At 42.0% G+C, this 26,759-nt stretch overlaps 1 protein-coding gene across 3 annotated transcripts; it reads right to left on the reverse strand.

Annotated features, from left to right (window-relative positions):
* Positions 1-2,399: 2,399 nt before the first annotated feature.
* Positions 2,400-24,010, reverse strand: ltbp3 (latent transforming growth factor beta binding protein 3). 3 transcript variants are annotated; one of them, XM_088397853.1, is made up of 28 exons: positions 23,489-24,010; positions 12,809-13,087; positions 12,570-12,733; positions 12,399-12,504; positions 10,693-10,779; positions 10,345-10,461; positions 10,113-10,259; positions 9,924-10,031; positions 9,780-9,839; positions 9,608-9,685; positions 8,537-8,662; positions 7,567-7,698; positions 7,362-7,490; positions 7,164-7,283; positions 6,948-7,070; positions 6,572-6,694; positions 6,313-6,432; positions 5,966-6,094; positions 5,464-5,634; positions 5,315-5,395; positions 5,067-5,195; positions 4,817-4,954; positions 4,604-4,744; positions 4,131-4,259; positions 3,810-3,971; positions 3,652-3,741; positions 3,420-3,548; positions 2,400-3,175 (listed from the first exon to the last, which is right to left on the reverse strand). In XM_088397853.1, the coding sequence occupies exons 1-28, from the start codon at positions 23,724-23,726 to the stop codon at positions 3,024-3,026; spliced, it is 3,708 nt and encodes a 1,235-aa protein (XP_088253979.1). In that variant the 5' UTR covers positions 23,727-24,010; the 3' UTR covers positions 2,400-3,023. The 3 variants fall into 3 exon arrangements, with proteins under 3 accessions (XP_088253979.1, XP_088253978.1, XP_088253980.1); XM_088397852.1 differs by having other exon boundaries at positions 8,537-8,665; XM_088397854.1 differs by lacking the exon at positions 8,537-8,662.
* Positions 24,011-26,759: the final 2,749 nt, after the last annotated feature.

Raw genomic sequence — 26,759 nt, forward strand, 5'->3', positions numbered from 1 at the left:
GGAAGAAAGAAAAAGCGGCCGAGGTGCTGCTGTTGGTGGTCGTTCGGCGTGTGCGTGGGGGGCGAGTGTGGGTGGGTGCTTGCTGACCCTTCCTGGTCACATGCGAAGCAGCGTGCACACATTCGATGTTCTTTCTGCACTGCGATTGAACGGAAACATTAAAGCACAATTTGGTGCTGTCCCTGGTGCTAAAAGCTGATCCCATATTCTTTTGTATTGCTTTGATGCGTCTCTCTACTTACGTGTTATATCTAAAATATTATTTTTGTTATAGTTGCTTGTTATCATAATAGTGTAGCTCCAACTGGTGAATAAATTCCTTGTGCTTTTACATACTGGCCAATAAACGTGATTAATTAGGCGAATGATTTAGAAATGTTCATAATTGTAGTCAGTCATGGTGTAGTAGTTTACCTGACACCAATCATTTTGGGTTCATTTCCCCACTCAGTGACAGAGTGAATGTGTATATGTGGATGCTTTTCCTGCGTGCATGCTTTTCTTTCTCTCCAACCATGCATCAAAAGTCAGTCCTGGAATACTCTTAAATCCCAAGACGCCATTATCAGTGGCTTTCTAACATGTAGAGAGAGCAACTCGGAGCACCTATTTTTGGGTCTGTGTGCTCCATCTGCACTGGAGAGGGTGGGTACATGTGCGCATGTGGGTTTTGCTAAACCAACAAAGTGGTAGTGGGGAGGACTTTATGGGATGTTGGGTCTCCTTGGGAGGGCCGAGCAGTTGGGAAAATAGCCTCCCATTCATTACAAGCAATTTGTGGTCATGAAAAAGTTTTGTTGGGGGTGATTTATCCTAGCTCATAACATATAGCAATACAATGAACTGAAAATTGTCTAGTTCTGTGTTAGAGTATAAAAGTGCCTCCAATCACATTAATGAGTCTTTGTAAATATGTGTCAACATTTTTAGCACACACCCAGCATGTTTACACCCCTAGCCCCAGACCCACACTCCATGCAGGGAGCTCATCCCCAATCCACTGTGACAAAGGGAAAGAGCTGAGTGCAGAATATAAGTCTGCCACTGGCTGCCAGAGTGTGTCCAGCACAGTACTTTCTGCAGATTGCAGCAGTTTGAGCTAAACCCCCCTCTGTCTGATCTCTATAGATGGGACCCGGACGGGTGGGGGTCATCTTTGGTGCGTGCAGCAACCGGGGATGGCTGGCATGCATTTGGCAAAGTTGGCGTGACTGTGCTCACACATGCTTGGAAATGATCTGTGCTCTTATTTTTTCCTAGTGAAATGTGGGAATGATATTTCCAATCTTAAAGCTGAATCATATGACTCCAGTCAAGGAGAGGTAAAGGAGGGGCTCTGTACTGCCCTTTAAGAATAACGAGAGGTACTTGAGAGACTTCACTGCTAGGAGCACAGAAAAATTCAACCTGCAATAAAAACTAAATCATACTGTAATTTGAAAAAGGGTATCTAATGTAAGAAGCAAATTGCTATCACTCAGAAAAGAATTCACCCTGAACATTTGCTTACTGTGTTTCATTACCATCAGGCTTTAATTTGAAGTCCCTTTCAATAATGTGCAACTTTCATTGACAACCCAAGCTTCTTCCTGACAATCAAAGCCAATTTCTCTAATCTGTACTTCCTTGAGACTTATTCCTTTGTGGACATGGCCTTGCCGCCATCTTGTGGCATCCTAAAGCATTATAGAAAAAGCGCAAAACCACAAATAGGTGAGTTTATCAGCAAATAACGGAGGATTGGTTCAACAACAAATGCTAACGGTTGATTAGGGTAGGAAGAGGGTATATGGTTTGTGGCGGTTTTAGTTTTCAACATAATTTTTTTTAAAATAGGTGAGGTTGTTTGCATAGTAATTTCAAAGTACATTGGCTACTTGCCCGCCCCCATTTTTCCCCTGTAGCCAAGACAATGAAATGGCTTTGCACTTGCTTTAAACATGAAGTTTGTGGTTAAGCGTAGGACTGATGGAAAGAGACAGGTCATTTCAGAAAGGCATTGCTGTCTACCCCCCGCCCCAACTTCCACCAAACCCGCAGATCACCTACTTAGGTTCAGCAGAAGCAGTGCAGAGCAATCAGAGGTTTACTCTCCGGGCAGTGTGACCCACTAAAATGTATTAATATCCTCTCAACACCTTTTGAGTCACCTCACAAGAGCAGCTAAGCTATTTCTGTTGTAATTGTTGCTCAGACTCCAATTTCTTTCCGTCATGACCGCTTTCTTATGTGCCTAAACTAGTTGCTGAAGGTCACCCTGCTGTTCCAGATTTAAATTACATAATGATCTGACAGAATGAAACCAGGACAGTGAGGGGCTGGTGGCGCCATAGCGGTGTGAACTTCCTGAGCGCAAATTCTGAGCAGCATCAAGCAAAGAAACATGTCAAATGCGCAAATCGGTTGAAATATTTTTTATTATTAAATCCTTAAGACGTTTTCAAAATGGTTCAATGCAGCAAAACATTCTCGTTTTTCCAAAATCAGCTACAGTTGGCAAACACTCCCACCATTCATTGCTAAGTGCATGGTTTTTATTTCTAGCTTAAAGTCTACGTAGGTGCACATGTCAAATTATACAAAAAACTTCAGGTCTCTCATATTTTACATCAACACAAGTTTTACAACAACGCTCAATCCACAAACTGTACAATAACACAATCAACAATCTGTGTTGGAATAACACAAAGTAGGGCAATTTAGAATTAAATATTGATGAATGCGGATTTCAAAAGGGACAGCACTAGCCTTCAAACAATGTACAAATATCAAATGGGATTGAGTAGAAAACATCAAGTAAAAAAAAATAAAATAAAAAACAAAATCATAACTGCAATAATTAATTACGAAAATATTTCTCCTCAAAACTTGTTTTTGTTTGTTTTTAAAAGGGGCAATAAAGGAGCTGACATGTATTATTGATATTACATGGCTGAGGTGTATGTACAGCATTTGCACAGTGCTTGAGTGTGTATTGCATATATGTATTGTGTTTGGATAAATAAGACGGACAAGTCAAGGGGTTATTGAGTTCTACGACGGACGCATTTGTTTGGCCTGCGTGTGGCCACAAAGCCATGTTGGCAGTAGCACTTGTATGAGCCCACAGTGTTCACACAGCGAGCGTTCTCGCACGGACTACCGCGAATGCCTGGTTCTGCACACTCGTCAATATCTGGTGAGGGTAAAAAAACAAAAAGCAGAAAGAAACATTGAATCAAACTTTTCAGCAATCGTTTATGTTAAGTCCAACGCAGCATGGAACAAAGTGAAACACAAATTTAGCCTGAGTTGACATCACAGGGTGGATGCTAAAAGCTAATAAATAGTGTTGTACCACAGCCCAAATTCATCCAACCCCATATTTAAAATTATTAGAGAGGGAAAAAAAAAAAGATCAATGTGCTAAAAGTACAAACCTATACAGTGGGTGTGCGAGTGGTCCAACCTAAATCCTGGATTACATTCACACATGGTGCCCAGATAGGAGCGCACACATTGGCCATTAGCACAACTGCATTCGTCTGAATCCTCTTCTGAACTGTCACCTGACAACATGGGTATGTCGTTAAAAACATGGAACATACATAAAAGCGCCGGTGCAAACAGGTAACACATTTGAAGTAAAACATGTTGGAGGTAAGATTCAACCTGGATTGTAGTTAGCAAAAACTGTCAGGATGTCCTGCTCCCCGTCTGACTCGGTCTCCAGGTGCATCTCGCACAAATGGTTGAACATCTCTGCGTATAAACAAGACCTTGAGGAAAACTGTAAGCAATATGAGAGCATGAAGCTGACTTTTACTCACCCGAATGCCTCGGTGGGCAAGTGTTGCACTCGGGACCCCAGCCGCGGCCGTAGTGGCAGCAGCACTCCGAGTAGGTCACCAGCATGACGCTCCTGGGATCGCTGCAGATCAAACCCTCATCCACCTGCAGGAAACACACGTCTTTGTGGGCTGCAGTGCGATCTGTGTAAAGAAAACAATATTTAAGCATTGTAATGTAACAGAAATAAATAACACTGAGAACAAAAATTCTTCTAAATATGGAGAAATTACTCGGAGCACCGTGGTGCCAATTCTTAAAAGAAATTTCTAAAAACTATCCAATGTACTGATTATACCCACCGTCATAGACACACTGTTTGAGCGCCGCACTGAATGTGCGAGGAGGGTCACAAAAACAGTGAAAGGAGCCGGGCGTGTTCTCACACCTCCCGTTCTTACAATACGAGGGATCCTGGCACTCATTCACATCTGGAAAGAGCACCACAGACACTGGTTACAGAATGAACATCTGTTCGGGGAAAGCTATCATTGGCAAAGTGGCGGACACAAATACAGTTGAGTTGAGCAATGTGGCAAAACAGTCCTGCATTAAATAGCAGTTATCCCGTCTGCTCCACAGCCGCTCGCTCTTTCAACTGCATAAACACCACTGGCAGAATTTAGAGCAGGAATACTGTATTGCATAACGTACAATTTGAGTCAGTCAAAATTGAACATTATCTTCAGAAAGGCAGATTTGTTAGATCCACCTCTTGCATAAAGTGTTGACGACTGGCAAACACCAATTGATGCTAAGGAGAGTGTGCACTTGCCGGCCTGTTCCTCAGGAGTCACGCAACGGTTGCGGTCGATAGCCAGGGTCCAAGGCGGGGAGCAGATGCAGTAGTAAGACCCCGGAGTGTCCACACAGAGACCGTTCTTGCAGTTGGCCGGGTCCTCGCACTCGTTCACATCTGCACAAATAAAAACACACATCATCACGCTGATGGGTGATGGTCTTTGGGAGACGATTTCCGCTTACTCACCAGCCACGGCTGCGATGATACATTTCTTTTTATTGGCGTCCGGGGTCCACGGTTGCTTACAGTTGCAGTAGAAGGAGCCTTCGGTGTTGACGCAATGGCCATTTCTGCATAGAGACTCGTCATGGCATTCATTCACATCTGAGGAAGAATATTTTCCCATTTAAGCACAATAGATTTGCATTTAAACTTTGGAGAGCCGATTGACTCACACCTTGTACCGCTTGGCAGGAATGATACGTTGGTCACTTACCAATGCATTCGAGAAGGTTGCCGTCATAGTAAAAGCCTTGCTGACAGTAGCACTCATATCCTGGCTGCGTGTTCTGACAGCGACCCTTCTTGCAGATTTCATCGGAAAATAGTAAACACTCGTCGATATCTTTGAGAGGAAGGATGTACAAGTCACATAAGTGACAATTAATCAGAGAATTGATGTCGTTAGCCAGATAGCAATACAGATAAATAACAAAACTGCAACAGTGATGACATAATATTTACCCTGGTAGGCAGGCCGGCTATACATGATTCCTTCGTCATAATAGAGACCCTGCCCGTGAGGACACAGGAAGTGGAATTCGGCTGGGTGGATAAGACGACATATCTGTTAAATGACTTTTGAAGGAAAGACATGAATGCTTTACTTGTACCTGAGTGAGAAACAGGACATGGGTAGATCTCGCAGTGGTCTCCCCATCCCACGCCAATGGAGCAGCAGCACTCCTGCTTGGTGACGTTTGTGGCCAGGACGCTGTCGCAGAACACGGTGTCATCCAAGTTCAGGTAGCACTCCTTCTTCTCATCTGCGACCATCTGGGGTGCTGCAAGAGCGAGATGGGGAGGGGGTGGGCATTATGAAAGGTTAGCATAATGCTGGAAAAAAAAAATCAATGGCATGACAATGATGTCATGATTGCACTTTTGCTGTATTAGCCAGTACAACCACTGATTTATTTTTTAGTCATTTCAGCTTCACATCCACACACACAATTACTGTGGGAATTTCAGTTTTCAGTCCTTAAAAGGGAGTACAGTTCTCTATAATTGGTCTGACGTGAGCTGATCCTGAGTCTGGGACTGGGAGGAATCAAATGTTCCGGCCTGGTGGAAGCTCGTCATCAAGAAATGCAGGAGGAATGAGAGGAAGCTTACCCTCGCAGCTGTGTTTGTCCTCTGAGAGGACGTAGCCGTGATGGCAGACGCACACATACGAGCCGGGCCTATTTTCGCAAGAGCCGTAAGGCTGGCAAAGACTCCAGTCGGCTGCGCATTCGTCAATGTCTGAAAAGAAAACACCACGTGGTGAGACGCTATGATTCCAATCTAAACACCAGCCCAAAGAATGTCTTGGTAGATTAAAGTAAGAAAACACAGGGCAGACTCATGGTTTGGGAAATTACATAAAACAATGACGCATCACATTTAAGGATGGGACTGTGTCCAGCTCTTGCCTTAATATCTCATGATGAGCGATAAAGCAATCATTAGAGCAGACTGACCTTGGCATCGCCGCCCTCCCACCAGCGTGTAACCCTTCTGGCACTCGCAGGTGTACGAGCCCATACTGTTGATACAGCGTCCCCTTTGACAGTTTGACGGCCTCTCACACTCATTGATATCTGGAGGGACAACGACAGGGTGAGGTAAATCATGTCTGGAGGAACTGAGCTAAGCAAAGTAAATGATGAAATTTTATGTACACTATATAAAGCATGCCAACGTAAAAAAAAAAAAAAAAAAAAGGTGAATAATTCATGCCTTCGCAGTGGCTGCCTTCCTGCGTACGCTGGTAGCCTGGGTAGCATTGACACTGGAAGGATCCTTCAGTGTTGATGCAGCGGCCGTACGCACACAGCCTGACATCCTCACACTCGTCGATATCTGCGTGCCATAAGAAGAGCAGGGTACGAGTGTCATCAAGTTTTCTTCTATTATACACATTGCATCAATGTAAATTCTTGCAATGCCACCGTCTCTCAAAAGAGGCCCACCGACGTAAAACATGGCATGTCCAGATTTTGTGAGATAGAAATTTAAATGAAAGTAAGTAAAATAAAAGAATAAAGTAAGTTTTGGACTCAAGAAAGCAACATTAGAGAAACGGCAAGTGGTCCGCATCCCTCAAAAGACTCACCACTGCAGCCCTTGCTGTCAATAGAGGGGAGGAAGCCCTCATTGCAGAGGCAGCGGTAAGTTCCGGGAAGGTTTTCACATCTCCCGTTTGGACAGATTCCAGGTTTCTGACACTCGTTTATATCTGGTAAACACACATTAAAATCAGCTGTTAATTAACACTCCAAATAAAAATGTATTTTGTTTCTAGAATTGAGTTGTCTCATTTTGTACTGACCATAGCAGATGCCAGAGCGGGCCTCGTGACCCGGCAAACAAGGGACACACTCATACGAGCCGGGCGTGTTGTCACATTGCTCATTCGGACAAGTGTCAGGATTTAAACACTCATTTATGTCTGGAAGAAATTCCAATTTTGTTTTATATAAAAAAGTACATTGACACACAGATAATGATTGCTTTTTTTTCTTTTTACCTTCACATACAGGATGACGGTGTGACCTGCTCTTAAAGCCACTGTGACATTCACATTTATAAGACCCGGGTAAGTTAACACACTGGCCTCCAGATCCACAGATGTCCCGCTTGGAGCACTCATTCACATCTGCCAACACACAAAAGCAAATTCATGACCTGACAAAAAAATATATACGCGGTCATCATAACTCAGGCTGACTTACCGACACACTTGAGCCTGCCGTGGTGCACCATGTGTTTGTAGCCTTGGCGACAGTGGCATTTGTAGCTGCCGTCTGTGTTGATGCAAAAGCCTCTGCCCTGACCGCAAGGCTCCGACTCACATTCATTATCATCTGGACAGGAAGGAGCAATGGCCGCATATTATGACAATGAGTGCACCCACGCAAGGACAAAGCATGTATAAAAAATTCTGCCTTTGCAAACAAACAGCAATTAACAACCACAGCACTCCATAAAAAAAAATCACAAAATGATTTGATGAGATTAGGCAGGATTTACCACTGTCATGGATTTCTCATATTACATTTTAATCTGGTTTAGTATCCAGATTAATTTTGGTTTGGCGTTGTCTGATTTTGGATATGCAGCACATTGGCATGAAATTTAATGTGTGGCTTCTCATTAAAACTGAATGAGAACATTCTCAGAACTCTACCAAGGTGGCAGTAACTAATCTGTTAGGCTTTGGAATGGGAGTAGTGTAGTTTTGAGGACAATAACAAATAACAAATTACATTTTGATTACTGTGGACGTGCTCTCGAGCAAGTCATCAATCTCCCCATGACTCTTATTTAACCACAGTTAAAGAAAAAAAATATTGATATTCTTTTAAAACTAAAAAAAGACGCTTACTTATAAAATCAAATTCGGCTGGATAGTAGAGGTAAAATAAATACTTAATGTGGTGTGACTCAAAATCTCTTTTTTCTGTAAAACATTTTATGCAGGCAGCTCTTGTTCTGGGTCTCAGTCTATTATGCAGTGTGTACCCTTCATGAAATATTCAAAGCAGCACCCATTCATTAAGTCATGAGAAAATGCAGCTTGAAAAAAAAGTAACAGGCCACACTCTGCTAGAAGCAAAGGGACATGCATGCATGTTTCCTGCGACGGGAGCATCCCAAAAAGGTCCAAGGTGCGCACCTCCTTCAACCGCCATCGTCTCTTACCCTCACAGATGTTCCTCTGCGGGCTGAGACGGTAGCCGGGATGACAGTGACAGATGTGGCCGTCGGGGCTGTTCTCACATTCTCCGTGGCCACAAATGTTCCTGCTTAGCCTACATTCATCTGTCTCTGCTTCAGGGAGGGAACACACAACATACTAGTGGGCCAGCATCTGCGACTGGAGATTCAGGCATATACACTCACGGGGCACCTTATTAGTGAGCACTTTGTCGTACTCTAGGAGGGCAATTTGATTCATGATCAAAAGGCTATTTATTGGACTGTTATGACTATAATGTGTCAGCTTCACTAATTTCATTCAGAGCGGGATATGATGATGGAGAAGGACCCTGAATAATTAATAAACCAGAGATCCACCTGTGCTTTCTCATTCCTTAACGTCAAATTCTCAAAAAATGCTGAGTTTTCTGTCATCTGTAAGCTCGTCTTCGTTCTCACCCAGAGTACTATGGCTAAAGTTTCTCAAATCATTAAAGCGAGCCAGCGTGGACACAAATAAAGTGACAGGTGAGTGTATACACGTCCAGTGTAAAAAAATTCTCATTGTTTTATCACTGGAAAGTAGATATGGACTGAATTCCAACTAGTGTGTTGAAATTGTCCATAAAGAAGCACAAGTAGGACAAATAAAGCTTAGAAAGCAGAAAAGACTGAAAGGGGAATTAGCAACATTCCATTAGCAGCCTTGCTCAAACTTGGGTTTGGGACCAGTTGCCAACAAAAACAAACAAACATGGCAGTTTTTGTGTTAATAAAAATGGTGGCTGTTTAAGTGAACATGTATGTTAAGCGTGTCATGGTACTGAGGTATTTTATTAATATTGTGAAGTTTGGGAAACGGTTTTAGAGCGAAAAGGCACATTATCATTGTAGTACAGTTGAGCCAACATAATTTTAAAACAAAACAGAGAATATCAACAGTACCTAGCCTTGTAAACAACTAATATGTTAACATAAATAAATGTATTAGTAGAGTTAAGCTTCTCCTTTGTGCGGCCTAAACGTCATCCTAATGTTTTTCTGTTTAGCTTTAGGACAAGCGGGGAAACTCACGTGAGACTTTAGTTTGGGTTTCAAAGGGGTCATTGCCTGGGGTCATTCGGATGATTGTCGGAGGGGTGGGTTTGACGACTGCCGGTAAAACACATCAAAATAAATGTAACAAATAAAACACTTTTGTGCTTAACGACTTGTTTTGAAAAGTGTGTGCAGTAGAACTGTTTACCGGGAACACGAGGACTGTGAGCGGCTGTTGGAGCCTGCTGCACAGCAGTTGTTGTCGTCTCTGGATGAGAACAACAACAAAAAATATTAGACTTTGAAATTGCACTGGCAGGTACCCATGTTGGTAAGGGGAGACTTTGTTTACCTTCCTTCTCAGGCTTGCGAGGGTAGGGGATTGGTGGGAAGGCCACGGTTTCTATAGTTTTGTGGAGAACATAGCCTTTGCCGGCAGGGCAGATATTACTGAAGGCCACTGAGTGAATAAAAGTCAAAAGAAAAATTTTATATTCTATTGAAATAAAATGCATGTTTATAAGTAGGCTGGCGTCCTCACCTGTGCCCACCTGCGGACAGCGTTCACAGTTGCGCCCCCAGGCTTTGCCCACCGAGCAGCAGCACATGTCTTTGGTATGTTGGCTGGGCAGGGCATGCTGGCAACCCCTGCCGTCCGTCACCATCAGGAAGCACTGAGCCAACTCGACTGGAGGAGCAAAGCGCAACATTTTTATCTTCCACGACGACTGAAGGACGGGTGTTTGAATGTTTTTAGCGGGATATGAACTCACCAACACATTGGTTCCTCTCTAGGACAAAACCGGCTTTGCATGAACATTTGAAGCTCCCCAGAGTGTTCAAACAATCTCCATTCTGACAGATACCCTGCATGGAGCACTCGTTGATATCTTCAAGGCCACGCCGCGTGGGAGTAAAAATATGGACATGGTATTTAGATATACAGTCGAAAGGAAAAATCACACCATAAAAACAGTAAACACAACAAAAGTAATGTTGAGCCTCATGCTGAGTCAAAACCCAAAGACCTTATATTTATTTTAAGGCAGGTTCTGCATCATGGCATGGAGCTGTCTGCAATGAAACAAGCATAAAATTCAGTCACTTCCAGTCAGCGTTACCTTGACAGTGTGTGCTGTTGTATCTTTTATAGCCTTGCGGGCAGGTGGATCCGTAATCTTCGACAATTGTCTGCTTGACAGAAGCATCTGAGGACATAGCAAAGCACACGTGTAGAAACATCGAACCTTTCAAGAATAAACCTTTTACTGACTCATTAACACCTCTTTGTTGAGTCTATACATAAAAAGGGAGCATAAAAACATATTGCTTTGCGCCGAGACAGCAATTAAGTCAATTTCCCAAAATAATCAAAGTACCCCCAATAAAATGTTCCAAATTTGAGTGTAAACGGTAAAGAACATAAAAAAAGCTTCATTTTAGCGCCAGAGTGTATTTTTGGCACCGCGTCGTTATGAGGTCTGAGAAATTGCAGTTGTCAAAGCCAGTGAAAGATTTCTGGCCACATTTTACAGCTAAACAAACTGCTTTGTTAGTCTTTTGCTTCTCTAATGATAGTTTTTATGAGCCCTTTTGCACAGTAAATCCAATCTCGCAATACAATGAACACAATTTGAATGTGGCTTCAAAGTTTAACAATGTATTAGTCTCATTCGCCGCGAGTTTCTAACCCAGCTGAATATGATGCAGTAAAAAAATAAGTAGCAGTTTTAGAGCGCTACGGGTGGACTGAAGTGAAATATTTTCAATGTCAACTAAAAAGCAAGATCATTGTGTATCAGAGTGTAAAAATAAAAAGAAACATGAATATGGATGGAACAAAGAGGGCTGTAGTTTAAATTCTAACCAGACGTACAGTATCGGGTTTTGTCAAAGGCCGTATTGTGTGACTCAGTGCCGAGAGCTGGAATAATAGTTGAGTGGAAAGAATGTGGAGCCAACATTTTCTTGAAATTCAACCTTGGGCGATGTGATGACAGTCCTGCACTGGGCAGGCCTATTGGAACATGGGGATGTACGAGAGACTTTTTTTCCACATTCTCCTTTTCTCTCTCAGTCTGCTTGTGTCATGCCTAAAACTCAATCGGCTCTTTCCTCCCTAAATTTCATGTGTGGCGGTATCAAATCCATTTTTCAAAGTTGGAAGGTGCAACTTGCCGGGGATGCCTGACATTTCTTGGCTGGATAAATAATTTGTTCCCAGGAACACACAAGATGAAGATAAGGAGATGGATTGTATACAGACTTTTTCTTTTTGCACACATAGTAGGAACTGCTAAGCAACAAACAACCATCATATTAATTTTGAAATGTACCTAAACCAAACATTTGGCACAATTTTATCAAAAAATCGGTTGCTTGCATTATTTATTTATACAAAATTCTTTTGCGCTCACTGGACACATCCAAGACACATGTTTTGATTTGGCTACCTTATTTAACTACAGTGCACGAGAAGGGCAAACTAGTCTCAAAGGAATAAACACATTGTTAAAAACAGACTTTTGGATATGGAGCTCATTAGACTGTGCAGGTGCCGTTTGCTGCCAGCGAGTGCCGACTCGAAAAGAGAAAATGGACTTCTGCAACTTTCTGAAATGCGTGCCCACTCACCAAGTGTAAAAGAAGATGTAAAATTAAACAACTATGTACGTATATGTTTATCTTGAACCACTTCTCCACCAATAACTTGGCAGCGAGGATGGGTGAAGTTACAGAGTCATAAATCGCTTCAAAGCGGTGGCCTGAAAGGCTCACATCCAAGCTAAAGGTGGGTTTATCAAATGTAATTTTTTCAAAAGCTTACTTGGCAGTTTGGGGCATTGATAACACTTGTTTTGTCCCCATGAGTTTCCCACGCTGCCACAGCAGTCCTCCTGGTTGGTCAGAACAGGAAGCGGGGTGCTGTTGCACTGAAGCAATGAGACAAACTATTAGGAACGCCGTCGCTGTCTCTGGAGTCATTGACTCAACTCACGGCTTGCTTGGGCGTGGTCTCCTGGAAGCAACGCCCTTTTGGCTTGTGTCGCGTGGACGGAGGGCGAGGCCCCGTCTTCTGGGGAGTTTTGCCATCTGCTTGGTCCACAGGCTGAATGACCACAGATGTGTCTGGTGCGTGGTGAACGCGCACGTTTATCTGCACTGAAAACAAAAGAAATATTTATTTCTCAGTTCCTGTTAAGCAAATGCGGCCAACTTGACCACCTCTGCTGGTACCTTCAGAGGAGTGGTGGCCCGGCTGTGCGAACGGTATGGAGAAAACAGAGTGCGACTGCGTCAACTGGGTTCGTCCCAGGCTCGCTTGCTCCACCACTTTCTGTCCGTCGGGCTTTAAGGACATGGGATAGACGGGTTGTTTGTTACCCCGCGCTGCCTCAACTCGCTGAGTGAGTCGCAGAGGAAACTGGCACAGTCGGCCCGTAAAGCCCGGCGGGCACAGGCAGTGTTTCCTGGAGCTGCACACGCCACCATTCAAGCACGTGAGGGGACACACAACTGTGGGAACACATTGAGAGGAGACAATATTTTAGACATCAACCATGTAAAACTATATTAGTAATAGGACTGTAAAAACAAGTTGTCCAATGTCGTTTTTCATGCACATTGTACACGCATTCGGGTCTATACAGCCAATCAGAAGCGGACTCTTGGCAGGATAACAGAAGGTGATGTCATTGATGTGTTTAACAGTCTTGATGGGGGTAGCCTATCCCAATCGAGAATGTATGAGAAAAAGAAGTCCATGGCTTAGCCAGCAATCTATGCAACTTTTGAGTCTCCATTTTGTACATTTAATCTGCTGAAAAAGGGAGAAACAGAGAAGAGCTTTTGGCATTTTCCGTTTTGCAGCTACTCACCACTACACGTGTACTAACGAGTGTTTTCTTTTCACTGGTTACAAATTGCATTCAAAGAACAAAGAAGACAAAGGCGAAAGCATCCACATGGAAACAATTAGGGGCACACTGCCAGTGAGTCTGGACTGCGGGGTAATTATGGGCCTTCATCATTTTTAACACAGCAGGGACATCCTCAGAACCAGAAAGACAAAAGGCAACAAATCTGAAAGGGGCTCAATCAAAAAAATGTGAAGCAGCATGGTGGAAAGGTTTCATGGGAAGAAAATGTTGAAAAATTATTAGAGAGTTGTGAAATAAATTTTCACTTCTTTACTGAACAGAATAAAGTAATGGGTGTTTATTCAGGGGAAGGGTTAGCTGTGATGTTTCATAATAAATCACAAAGGTTCATTACATTGCCATTGGAAGACAAAGTACCATTAAAAAAATGACACGAAAAACTGCAATGTACCTGGTATGAAAACTGGCAAACATTTTCTTAGGAAAATTCCACTGCACCCTCACTAACACAAGGTGACAGTGCAGAACCGCCGAGCAGGCAGCGACATGCAGCTCGGACATGACAGCAAGTAGGTGAGCAGCACACACTCAGACGTCGTCTTTACCAGACATCCTCTGACATAAGCACTCTGCAATCAGGTTGCGGGCCTTGCGGCTACACTTTTCATCTGAGTTGGGAACTGGGAAAGACGCGGGGGAGGAAAATTACGATAACAGATGCAGACGCAAGCCAAAGAACCTCTTTTTCTCTCTCAAGTGTTACACAATGTCACATGATCCCACTCAAAGCCACAGAGACTGGACTCAGGAAGAGTGGAGCTGACTGCAAACAAAGAGCAGAACAGAGGGGGACTTTTCTGAGGTAGCACAGCCAGGATCAGTGTCACGTTAATGAAACTCCAAGGGAGGTAGAGGAGAGGTTATCCAGCAGTTCAGGGTAGTATTACTGAAGTCAGGGGTTGGGGTTGGGGGGGGGTCTATAAGTGATTGGGAGCTTTGAATTCATGTTTTTTAGAGTTTTCAATTAACCCGTTATTAACATTTGGACAATTTTCACAACCAGTGAATTGAGGCACTTAACAAGGTGGAGGGAATTGAGGACTGTAAGGTCACTTAAATGGTGGAAAACATTTGAAATGATGTCTTTTAATCTCAGAATTTCATAACAAAATAACCATTTGGACAGGGGTGTGAAGACTTTTTTTTCTTTTCAGTCAATTTCTACAGTAGCAACCACTTGTGGTTTTAATACTGTAAATCATTAAAACACAGCTCAGCAGCTTCATTAAGCAAAAAAAAACATTTCCAAGTTGCACATCTTGTCTGTATTACAGTGCTAATTGGATTTTGTCTTTGAGTTCTTCGAGGCTGCAGTACTGACACGTTTATTATTATCCTTTATGATTTACATCTTATCAAGTGGTTCTCCACTTTATATTATGGTGTGCTAAGGCTTTCTGGTGACTTTTTTAAAATAAGTTTGTCTGCCAATGAAATGGAGGCAGTTAGCTACATAACACACAGCCTAGCCTGCTAATGTTGTTCACAGCTACAGAAGAGCTTCCCTTTATCGGCACATAAATTACGATCCTCCCTTGCTCATTAACTCATCAGTTAACTTCTTTCAGTCTGCGAGAAAGGCGTTCCGTGCATGTACCACGCCTTTGTCTCAAAGGATCCAACACATTCCTGAGACGGGGTGTTATTAAAAATCGAACACAGTACTCCTTTGAGCTATACGACGGTGCGATTGTGTGAGATGGGGGAGGCGAGACGAGGGTTGTTTGGATGGCATGAAAGTGGGACCATACAGCAATTATTTCATTCCCCACAAAGCCTTGACAATGGAAAGAGATTACAAGATCTCCACCTTCATACTTCTGTGTCGTTGTTGTGCATGTGGTTTTGGTTAAGCCATTAAAAGTGTTGTCATGCTTTGGCAGAGAGGAAATGTAGGATTTTCACTGGCCTGACAGAAAACGTTTTGCTTTTGTGCTTTATATAGGGAAAACGCTAGCATTGAACGCTTCACAGCAGTGTGGTGAAGAGATAAAGTGCCATAGGAAAAATGACGTATTGAGCATGTGGTAGAGTGAGGGAATAAAGTAAGCAGATACCTGGGGAAGAAAATAACGTGATATCTAGAGCTTGTGATGACCTGTCGCTTCTATTTAAAAAAAAACGCATTCGCATTCCAGACATAAAACAGAAAGCATGGACATGCATGGAAATGAACATAAGATTTTTGGTATGAAAAAAAAATATGCGATGGGTGGGCTGCTGGAAGAAAGGAATGGATGACGGAAGGAAAGACCGAAGCAAAGAATGGGAAAAAGAAATGGGAGAAAGGGTGTATGGAAAATGAAGGAAGCGGGTAAGAGGGTAAAAAATGAAAAAGTACAGATATGGAAGAAAGTGGGAAAGGCAGAAAAATCAGAAGAGAAGGAAAGAGAGAGGAGGAAGTTTGGAAGGGATAAGAGGGAAAGAAAAGAAGAAAAGTGATAGAGGAAGGGTGCAAAGAGGGCGGCAAGACAGGCAGGGAGTGAGGAAGAACAAAAAGAGGGAGGAGAAGAAAGAGTAAATGGAAGAAAGTGAGAAAGACAGGATAGAAGTAAAGTAAGAAGAGGAAAACGAGAGAAAAAGTGTAGAAAGTGTATGAAAATGTAAGGAAGGAAAGGATAGGAAAAAGAAAGCAAGGATTGCCCTTAGAGTGCCCTATGACGCGACCACCCACCCGATGGTGTCTGTGGATGACGCATCATCATAACGCACTCCCCCCCACACACACACGCACACACCATCCCCTACAGCGTCGTTCCATGCAGCCACAGCCGCGCCCTTCCCACACAAAAACAACAAATTACACACCACAAAAACACATGCGCACAAAAGTTGCACATACAGCAGCAAACAGACGATGCGCCCCCTCGACACCCTCGACTGGGCCACAAACAACCACTAGCCGCGCCCCCAAACAAAGGAATCAGACTGTAAAATAATAATGGCGCCAATTGAGTCACTTTCTCTGTGATTCACGGGTCTGTCTGAACCAACCAACCCACCCACAGATTAAATATAGACACTGTTTCTCTTTCTGGACTACATTGCACACTTTTGCTCATGGCAGCACACACATGCGTACATTTTGTCTGTGCGTGTTTCCACTGGTGTCGTTTTCATATTTTTGGCCCACAACTATCTGGCGCACTGCGCACATGCTGACTTAAAACACACAGCCGCATTTACGGTAAAGCATGACAGTAAATCAAAAGATAGAATCATTTCACAATTTGATTTCAAAATCTAAATCACTGCTGCATAGCATCTTAACATTGTGTGCGTGACAGTCAATCAAATATGTATCTAAGCTTTCACAATTCACACACGCCAAAAATATGTCACTAATAGTACTGAGAAAATTCAAACTTGGAACCTCTTAACTGCAAAGCAAACGTGCGAACCACTAATACACTGTGCTGCCATATATAAATATATTTCCATGCTAAAATACAATTATAATCCATTCATTCTATGTATGTACTGTTTTACCAAAACAAAAAAGTTGCACATCACATCTTTTTTAAAAGATGTCACATAATTTACTTGCATTCCAGAACACAAAAATGTGTTTGAATGTTATGACAGCACGGTGAACTAGTGCTTCCAGACAAACTCGGGAAAAATATGACCCTAATACCAGTTGTCTAAACTGTTATGGTCAAAGTGTGACAGTAGAAAACAGCTGTCTATTTTTGTCCACACACACACAAGTGAATTATGCACTGAGGCTGTCCCTCCGGAGGAAATAGTTTGGCACATAACCCCTGGATGAATGAAACAGAACAGATATAGCACTAATGAGCTTTAAAAGTGCTCAACGAGGGATCGACTGTTTTTCTGTGTTTGCAGTCATAATGCTAGGCTAAGCTAACTCTTTGTTGGAGAGCAATGCCACTGCTCGGTATCTACCCTCTCACAAAGCTCCGAGCATCTGTCCCAAGCTGTTAAACTAGCACTTTTGCATGAGACAAAGCTGTCATCATATCATCCGTCTACAGTCTTTAGTTGGTTTGCAGCCACTTACTGTTGCTCTCTGTACTTAGTCTGGTTTATCTGGGAATGGCTTTGCTGTCGCAGGTGTATATATATAACACTTACACAAATTACATATTGCAAACAACCATCACAGAATAAAAACGAACTAAACTGGTAAAGGTTTCTATAATCAAAACAAAACAAAGAGAATGAAATTTGCATTTACTTTGTAAAATCGGGATGAACAGGCTAATGAATAGTATCAATGTGGCAATGCTTGAAGGAATGAATATTTGAACACAAACAGTGCTGTAAAAAAAAACAAAGCAACAATAAAAATTTACTTGCATGCATATATTCTTTATCCTCTGCACAAAACGACAAATATTGCAGCAGATTCGTAAGTCACAAATGCCCCCTTTACATTGCATCAGTTCTACCCCACGCTTACTGGTCCCGTTTCCATGACACTTTTTCGAGGCCCGACGGTGACAATGGAACCGGTCCTCAGAACCTCTTATGACCAGGTTCTAGAACACTGGCCGCTGATGTCATTGTTTTGTACGTAATATTGGCTCCAAATGTCACCAGTCACACTGACTACTAATAATCGGTATCGGCCTTGGGGGGTGGACCACTCTCTGTCTTCTCTGTAAACTGGAAATGCTCATAATTCTCTCGTCAGTAAGATAACAGTCAGTAATGGTTAGAGTGTCAATGTCAAGGTTTGTGAATGTAGCCCAGTATAAGACCACGGCGGCAGCTCTGGCAAAAGTCATGTTATTCTGTTTACCCTGGCTAATCGCTACAGCTACAGGGTCCCGCGCGATGGCGGCAGTCCCGGGCGTTCGCATTCCTCCGAGCGGCTTTAAATAACTGCTGCCATTCTCCCCCTCGGCCGGGTAAATGGGAGGCGAGTGTTAAAGATGGTGAAGAAGGCTGTTTGTTTGAGCTACAGGTCGGTAAACAGCGTCTGAACGCCGAGCACACTCGCTCGTGCAAACATGCACACTGTGCCCTTGTGACGTTCCCAAAAAACAACCCTAATTGCTGCTTTTGTTTTCCAAACATTATTTTACTGCAATGCTTCATAGCCCAAGCAAGCGACTGGCTTTTTCTCGGTTTCTTTTTGCAAAAAGGGATGACAAGGAGGAATTTGATTTAAAATGACTTGCAGGGGTGGTCTCCTTGTGTAACAGTGAATATTTCAATTGAGTGAGTGTATTGTCAGATGGACAACACACTCAAGTCAGTTGTTTTAGTCTCAACGTGGCTTTCTTATCTACCTTACTGTCGACTGAAAATGACATCACGGAAAAGAATATTGTGACACATTGCTGATCCTCCAGGCACACATGACAGAAAATGCAGGCCGCATCAAAAGAAAGTACTGAATGAATGCGTGTGATCCTCCCACCCAAACATGTTTTTACTCCACCATGAGTGTGCGTGGGTGCCTTTCCCAAACCAAACGAAAGAGTGGAGCACACGGGGTGGCTTGGAGGTAAAATAAACCGACCCACTCTAAATAGGCGGGCAGCAAAATCCACAATATTCAACTGAACTTGTCTTGATTTTCAAACTCTCATGGACCTCTGACCTGTGTTGGGGGGTAAGCAAAACAAACCGCAGGCTACTACTGTCATTCACTCAAAATAGAGAACCACATGGGAACTCCCAGAATAGCCATTTCTACTAATGGTGATGACTGATGAGGTCCACTTTCAGCAAGAGCGGCACAGACTGTGATATAACAGGTCAACATCCACACACTATAATGAAAATGCAGGGCTATGCAATTAGATTAAAAAATGAAGAATGGATGATGGATTGGATGACTCTGAGCTAATAAAAACATTCGGACAAGCTCTTGGTAGAGAAGTTCTATGCTATAGATGGGCAACATCAAGCTGAAGAAAAAGGAACCAAAGTAGGGTGGTCACAGGCCAACAAGCTTAAGCCAATGAAAGTTGCATACTTGGTCAGCCAAACATAAAATAAAATCGTTGGGGTACACAAAGCTGAGTCAGTCACATGCAAGGGCAGCGCTATGGGGTGGCAAACGGTGATCACGGCCACTAGGGGAGGATTTTTTATAACTTACTGTACATGACTAAAGGCTGAACTAATGGCCATTCCCTAAATTAATCAGCCCAAGTCATCTTTGTCTAACGCTGCCTGCGTGGGTATTTGTCCACATGAACAAACTCAAAGTGGTTTGGTCAGGATGAGCTCATGTCACAAATATGGAAAAGTCTTCATATTGTTGCCGTTATAGCTGTGGCCGATTTAACACAGGGGAGAGAAATTTCCACTCGTCCACTCTCGCACACATTCCAGGGCTCGCGCAGAACAACACGCATCTCGTGTGTCGTATGAAGCCAAATGCTTCGTAGGCTGCCCTAACAGCCCAAGAATTCTTTTTCCACTCTTTTTTTTGGGATGATCAATCCCAGGACGCAGGTGCTTTGCAGAGCACCTTCCATCGTTCCGGAACAAATGTGTCTGAGTCACCAGTTATTCCAGGAATTCAAAATGTAATGCCTGAATTATTTGACACAGAAGCTCCAAAATGTGACACCAACAAATTGGAGGAGAGGACCCGCAGAGGGGATGTACAAGTCTGCTGCACAGTGACATGCTTGCCTGTAAGACTTGTCTGCAGGTTAAAAGCCATAACAGGCTAGTAAATCAAATTGTTCTCTGGAAAAAGAATAAAGGAATTGTTGAGCTGAATGTAAAAATGGCTGAGGGATGAACCCTTGCTCTTTGCATGCGTGCATGTGCTGTACTGCATACATGGGAAAGTCTCAAAAAAAAACAAAACAGCATCATGAGTAGTGTCAGTATCGAGACAAGAATCATGATTAGAAGATGACTGGAATGTACTGCAGCTGATATAAAAAGTCTATACATCCCTGTTTGAAAGTGTGATTTAAAAAACAAAAGTGACCAAAGCAAATCATTTAGAACTCTTTCCACCATTCATGTGACCTACAGTATAAAGTGTAGAATACTAAAAAAAACAAGATATTGTGGTTGCGCAAGTGTGCACACCCCATTACAACTGGGATTTGGCTGTTTTTCAGACATTTGTTGGAGCGATTTTGTTGAGGTCTGGTTAAACCATGGATGCGTTTTCTGGCCAGAATTCCAAAAGTTGCATGGTCGTGGTTGCAGTATTATTTTTGAAATAGCAGTCAATGTTAAAAAACAACAACATTGAAGCTCCTATTAAAAAGCAAAAAAAATCCATATAACTTTATATGGCGTAAATATAAATCTACATATGAAGCAATAAAAACCAAATAAAGATTTTGAAGCTTATCTGACAGTACCAGACTGATCTATTTTGAGTGTAAGTAGCATGTTATTACTAAAGCAACTGCGAGTTTTACGGCTTGTTATGAATACAAAACACGCTGAAGGGTCGCGACATGATTTATGTGAGGGCAAAGGGGAGAAAACAAAAAAATAATAACAATTATGAACTTTTGACTCTGAATGAAATGAGACTTCAAGGGGGAAAAATTATCTTTCATGTGTCTGTAACATGACACTGAATCCACACTGCTTCTTTGAAAGGGACTCAAAGAGGTTTAATTTCCAACAGTCATGGAAACACGAAAAGTTCACTCACTAATGACTTCCACAGATGGAGACAAGATTTTTTTTTTTTTTATAGCACATAGATACAAATTCTCAGGGTAATTTCAATTGTCACTCACTATGTCAAACTTGTATTTATTTTACTACGATATTAGACTATATTTTATTACCATGTCGGAATAAAAGAGCAACGTGAATGATGGTTAACAGCTGCTACCTTGGACCGTGATTATCATTTATGGCTCAACTTCACCAGCCACTATTTTTTTGGGGTAATTTCCTTTATCTGATCTACAGAACATTCTGAGATGACCAATCAGAGGGACTTCCTTTTTAGAGAGGAGGGGGATCATGTTCTATGCGTACAGTCATGACTAAAGTCAATTGTGGGCTGAACAAGTAAAGTAGACAGTCAGGCTCCACGTCTGGCCACATTTGATGTGATGGAGCGGAGAAAGACTTACGCCAACCAGACGCTGCTCCACTGACTGGGGGGGAAAGTATAGATCTAAGAGCACATTTATGTGCCATGTAATGAGGCTTGGCGCTCAGTAATTTAAGTGTGATATGAGAACATTTTCCAGGGAGGCAGGGTGCAGTGGCGGGAACTCCACCTCATTTCACCACCCAATAGCTTTTATCAATTGGGTCTAAAAGTCAGAAAACGAGTGTAAGATATTTGTGAGGCTTTTTGAAGGGTACACGCATACTGAGTTTAACATCTAAGCTGATTTAAGATATGGATGAAGTATTTTCAGTCCAAATAAAATGAAATCTTGCAATGTCGCTAAAACTATCAGAAAACCCTTGTCAGTATGAATGGAGTGTTTTTCTACACCACCGCTAATCGCAACCATTGTAGGGTAAAATAGTTTTTGATACACCTCTTACATTACATGTTATTCATTTCAGGTAATGAACTGGGTTGTGTAATTATTATGTTAATCACCTTCGGCTTTTGAGAGCCATTTTGTCCTGGTTTAATTAAATCTCTCAAACAAAAGAACATTTGTCTATTAAAGGAACCACAGTAGGTTTTAGCATTACACTAATAACATTATTTACTTTTCAATGGTGATATTTTACTTTTTATTAATGACTATAATTGATATTTTTACCGGCAGATATTTTTACAAGTACATTGAACTAATTTTAATAATGTTGACTTTCCAAATTTGTAGTGCTGAATTACGCTGGATGATACTCACACACTTGTTTAGCATCCAGGAAACATTTAGATCTCATTTGGTGCTACTCAAGACCATTAGCTAGACATTGGTTCTATAGAAGAACTCAGAATGAGTACTCAAAAGCAGTTCAAAGCCCAAGAATCACGACTGAGTACTTCCTTTATTGGTTAGAGTGCAAAATGTTTGTTGGACTGTCCTCCCCATAGGGAGGAGTAATTGGTTTATTATGTTTGTTTTATTGGTGCGCCGGTCTCCATCATTTTATATGATAAGACATAATTTATTGCTGATTACTTTGCGGACCTCCCTGCCCCCAAGCTATGGTTCACAGACCGCCAGGGCCCAGTTTTAAAACTAGCTAATGTAAATCATGAGCAAGGTCTTTAATACGTTTGCTAAAACTGTGCAGTTACTCTTGCCAGGACATCAATACTTAATGCAGGGTCTTAGAACAAAATAGCAAAGTCAAACAGCATATTTCCCTACAGGTACTTAATGTTTTCATGAAAACTTGGAACTATTGTTCATCGGTCCTTTTATATAGTGGGCTTTAACACTAAAATGAGGGCAGAGGTCACCAATCTTGTTACTGAGCTACTTCTTGGAGACTGATTAATGTGAGTTTCATACATACTCCTAAAATATTTTTTCTCAAATTGCCTTAAAATATATTTCACAATTAATCAAGGTCATCTATTCAGAAAATGGGGTCATGGTAATGATTTCTGACAATAATTACCACAAAATGGGAAATGTCAATATGTAACACTCAAAATTTTTGCAAATGACCAAATGAATGATCACTTCTACAACATTCCTCAGAAATCACAATGTCTAATCATTGGTAAAAGCCCTCAGAAGCCATATTAGTGTCTCTTGCCCAACATGAACTCAATTACAATAAATTAAGTAACTTTTAGAATAAACTGTACTTATCAGAGAAATTCTAATACATTATTGCTTTAGTTTTAGTTGATTTAAGTATTTAAATGGCTACTTTGTACTTTGAGTGTAATTTGTGGCTACTCTCACCTGTGACGACAACGACGATGGTTTCAAACTTTTTCACACCATGACATGCAACGAACAGATGCACAAACAAATCCAAATTGAAGTCATCAGAGTGCCACTCGGCGTTGATCCCAGTATCCTAATTATATCCCACACAATCCCCCCCAAATCCGAGGTGATTGTCTACTCACCGACCCTGAAGCCCTGTCCGATGAGCGTGTCCGCCCCCTGGCCGTTCTCCGCTATGAGCGTGGTGTTGTTGCCCTGCTCGCAGCGGTCCTGGCACTGACCCTTCAGGCAGATCCGCTTGCAGACGAATGGTGCGATGACCACCTTGAAGCGCTCACGCGTGGACAAGCGTTCCGTGCACCGCGCCAGTCTGTGCACGCTGAGCCACAGGAGAAGCACGCGGCAGATCAGCGAGGGCATCGTGGCATCCTCCGGTGCCCCCCTCACGCAGCCGGACGCATGAAACCACCAGCCGGGGGCGATCCGCTTTGTTCGCCGATTGACGACAAGAAATATGTTCCTTTTGGCTTTTCCCCTTCCTCAGGAAGGAATAATGTCACTCCTCGGGTGTGTTTTGGTGATGCATGCGCAAAAACGACCGGTTTGGCATGGTTGGAAGTTCCACCTCAAAAAGTTCTCCCAGCTCTTCTTTCTTCGCCTGTTGCTTCCCGTGAGTGCATATGCGGCTCCGGGAGAAGGAGGGAAGAAAAGGGAGGAGGAGGAGGAGGAGGAGGAGGAGGAGGAGGAGGAGGAGGAGAAGAAGTGAGCCAGCCCTCCGTGGAGAAAGGTTGGCAGCAGGCCAGGCAGGCGGTGCAGGAGTGAAGCAGGCTCAAAGTGCTTCTCTAGTTGGTTCGTCAGCGACTGCGTTTCGTTCCCACCTCCCGTGCACGCTTTGAACGCACCACAGGCCGCGTTTCAAGCTTCCATTCCTTCTGCTGGAAATAGAAAATAATAATAATACCGCACCCTGTATGTCACACGTCTAACAATATGTGTCTAATAATAACACCTTATGTCACGTTAATATCAAACCTTGCTTGACAGTCATAAATCATTGTCTCTGAGATGCTTGACCTTGCAACTACACCATGACAGCCATGGTAAGTAATTCTGGCACAGGTGGAAGATTCAGGATAAAAAAAATGAAACTCGGAATAGGCTCCAGTTCACCCCTAATCCCAGTGTGGACAACTAGCAAATAAAAAGGAAGGCAACAACCTATAATATAATAAATGTATGGATTTACCCTGTATATACAAGTCCAAGGATTATTTTTTAAACCTGTGCAGGGATATTTAATGAAATGACAATCCAAGTTTATAACCTGCAACATATTGTCACTGATTTTCTATATTCTACATGGCCAAACTGTCAGCCACTCATTGTAAATAGAAAGAACTCATGAATAGGTTCGCTCGATGACATAACAGTCTACAGCCCCCACCTCACTACAAATGACTCCAATCAAGATTTTCATGCTTGGGAAAAGTCAAGTGTGTCTGGAGTGGACGTGCACCGTGGTCCCAAAGGGAGGAAAGCGCTATTTGGGGTCATGTCGTCAACAAGGGAAAGTCAGACAGACACAATGAAAAAGAGAGAGAGAGAGGGAGCAAGAGAGAGAGTGGAGGAGAGTAAGAGAGAGAGAAAGTGAGTCACATCCTCTCCCAAAAAGTACGTGTTTACTTTCCAGGCGCTGAGGAAATGACACCATGCAGTTCACAGGCTGTTCTGACGTCTCCTTTTGCCTGCCATTCTTAACTTATGCCAGCACACACAAAGCATACCAAAGATCATTTTCAGTCATAAACTATGTACTAAAGGAAATCCACTTCAGTAGGATTTACTGAGTGAAATGAAAGCCTTAATAATTGCTGCGTTCCATCGTGCCATATCAAAGGGGCTAAGCTATGCAATTTTTACACGAATACATTACACAGTAATCCCTCGTTTATCGAGGATAATTGGTTCAAAAACCACCCGCAATAAGTGAAATCTGCGAAGTACGGTCACCAACAAGAAGTCCTGGGCAGGCTAAAGAGTTAGCGGAAAGATGCTAATTCGCGATCGTGCTAACACGCAAAAACGGACTTCTAAAGGAATGTAAACGAAAATTTGGAGCAATACTACACTGTCCTAAACATTAGACACGTTTCCTCAATTTAGAAGTTTTATTTGGACTTTTACATGTTTTTTCAATTTGGAAAAAAAATCCGCGATGTAGTGAAGCCGTGATAAACGAAACGAGAAGTAGCGAGGTATCACTATATATATATATATATATATATATATATATATATATATATATATATATATATATATATATATGTATATATATATGTATATATATATGTATATATATATATATACACATATATATATGTATATATATATATATATACGTATATATATATATATACGTATATATATATATATATATATATATATATACATATATATATATGTATATGTATATGTATATATATATATATATATATATATATATATATATATATATATATATATATATATATATATATATATATATATATATATATATGTATATATGTATATATATAAAATTTGGAGCAATACTACACTGTCCTAAACATTAGACACGTTTCCTCAATTTAGAAGTTTTATTTTGACTATATATATAATATATATATATATACACACACACACACACACATACACAATTTCGGCAATATGATTCAATTTTAATGCGAGTTCCTGTGTGGAGAGAGAGAGAGAGAGAGAGAGAGAGAGAGAGAGAGAGAGAGAGAGAGAGAGAGAGAGAGAGAGAGAGAGAGAGAGAGAGAGAGAGAGAGAGAGAGGAACTCGCATTAAAATTGAATCATATTGCCGAAATTGTGCCACATCTTTTGTGTTAAGCCTTCAATAACACCAAATGGAACACATCGGCATTTTGCGTGCGTGTGCGACCACAGCTGCCATTACTTAAAGTGTTATTGGGGATTTGCGCGGGGGTGTGTCCAAAGACCGCCACCATCTGTCTGGCGGCAGTACAGTCGTGATGCAATGAGATCATGCGAGAGCGCAACCGGTGTGATCTCACTGCACGAAACTGGACCCTAATGTCATGTTTACTGGCTAATAGGTTAGAAACAAAACAGAAAAATAAACTTACATTTCAAGAATGGTAGAAGAATCTTGCGCGGTCAACCAGTTGAAACTTGGAGCTGGTTGACAGGAATCTGAGGTTGCTGGTGATGTCACTCGTGACGATTTTGGAATCGGGGTAGAACGGGCAGTGAAACATCCTAACCAGCAGATGGCAATGTGGAGGAAAATAATCTCGTTATATCTGAAGTTGAAATATTTTCGCACAACTGTTGGTCGAATACAATTTAAATATAAACAAGACTTTTTAGTACAGTGACGTTTATAGTAAAACATAATATGGCAACAGAGCAGCATAGAAAAGTCATTGCA

The sequence above is a fragment of the Syngnathus floridae genome, chromosome 15, assembly GCF_059516105.1.
Source record: "Syngnathus floridae isolate MCC-2025c chromosome 15, RoL_Sflo_1.0, whole genome shotgun sequence".
Taxonomy (NCBI): Eukaryota; Metazoa; Chordata; class Actinopteri; order Syngnathiformes; family Syngnathidae; genus Syngnathus; species Syngnathus floridae.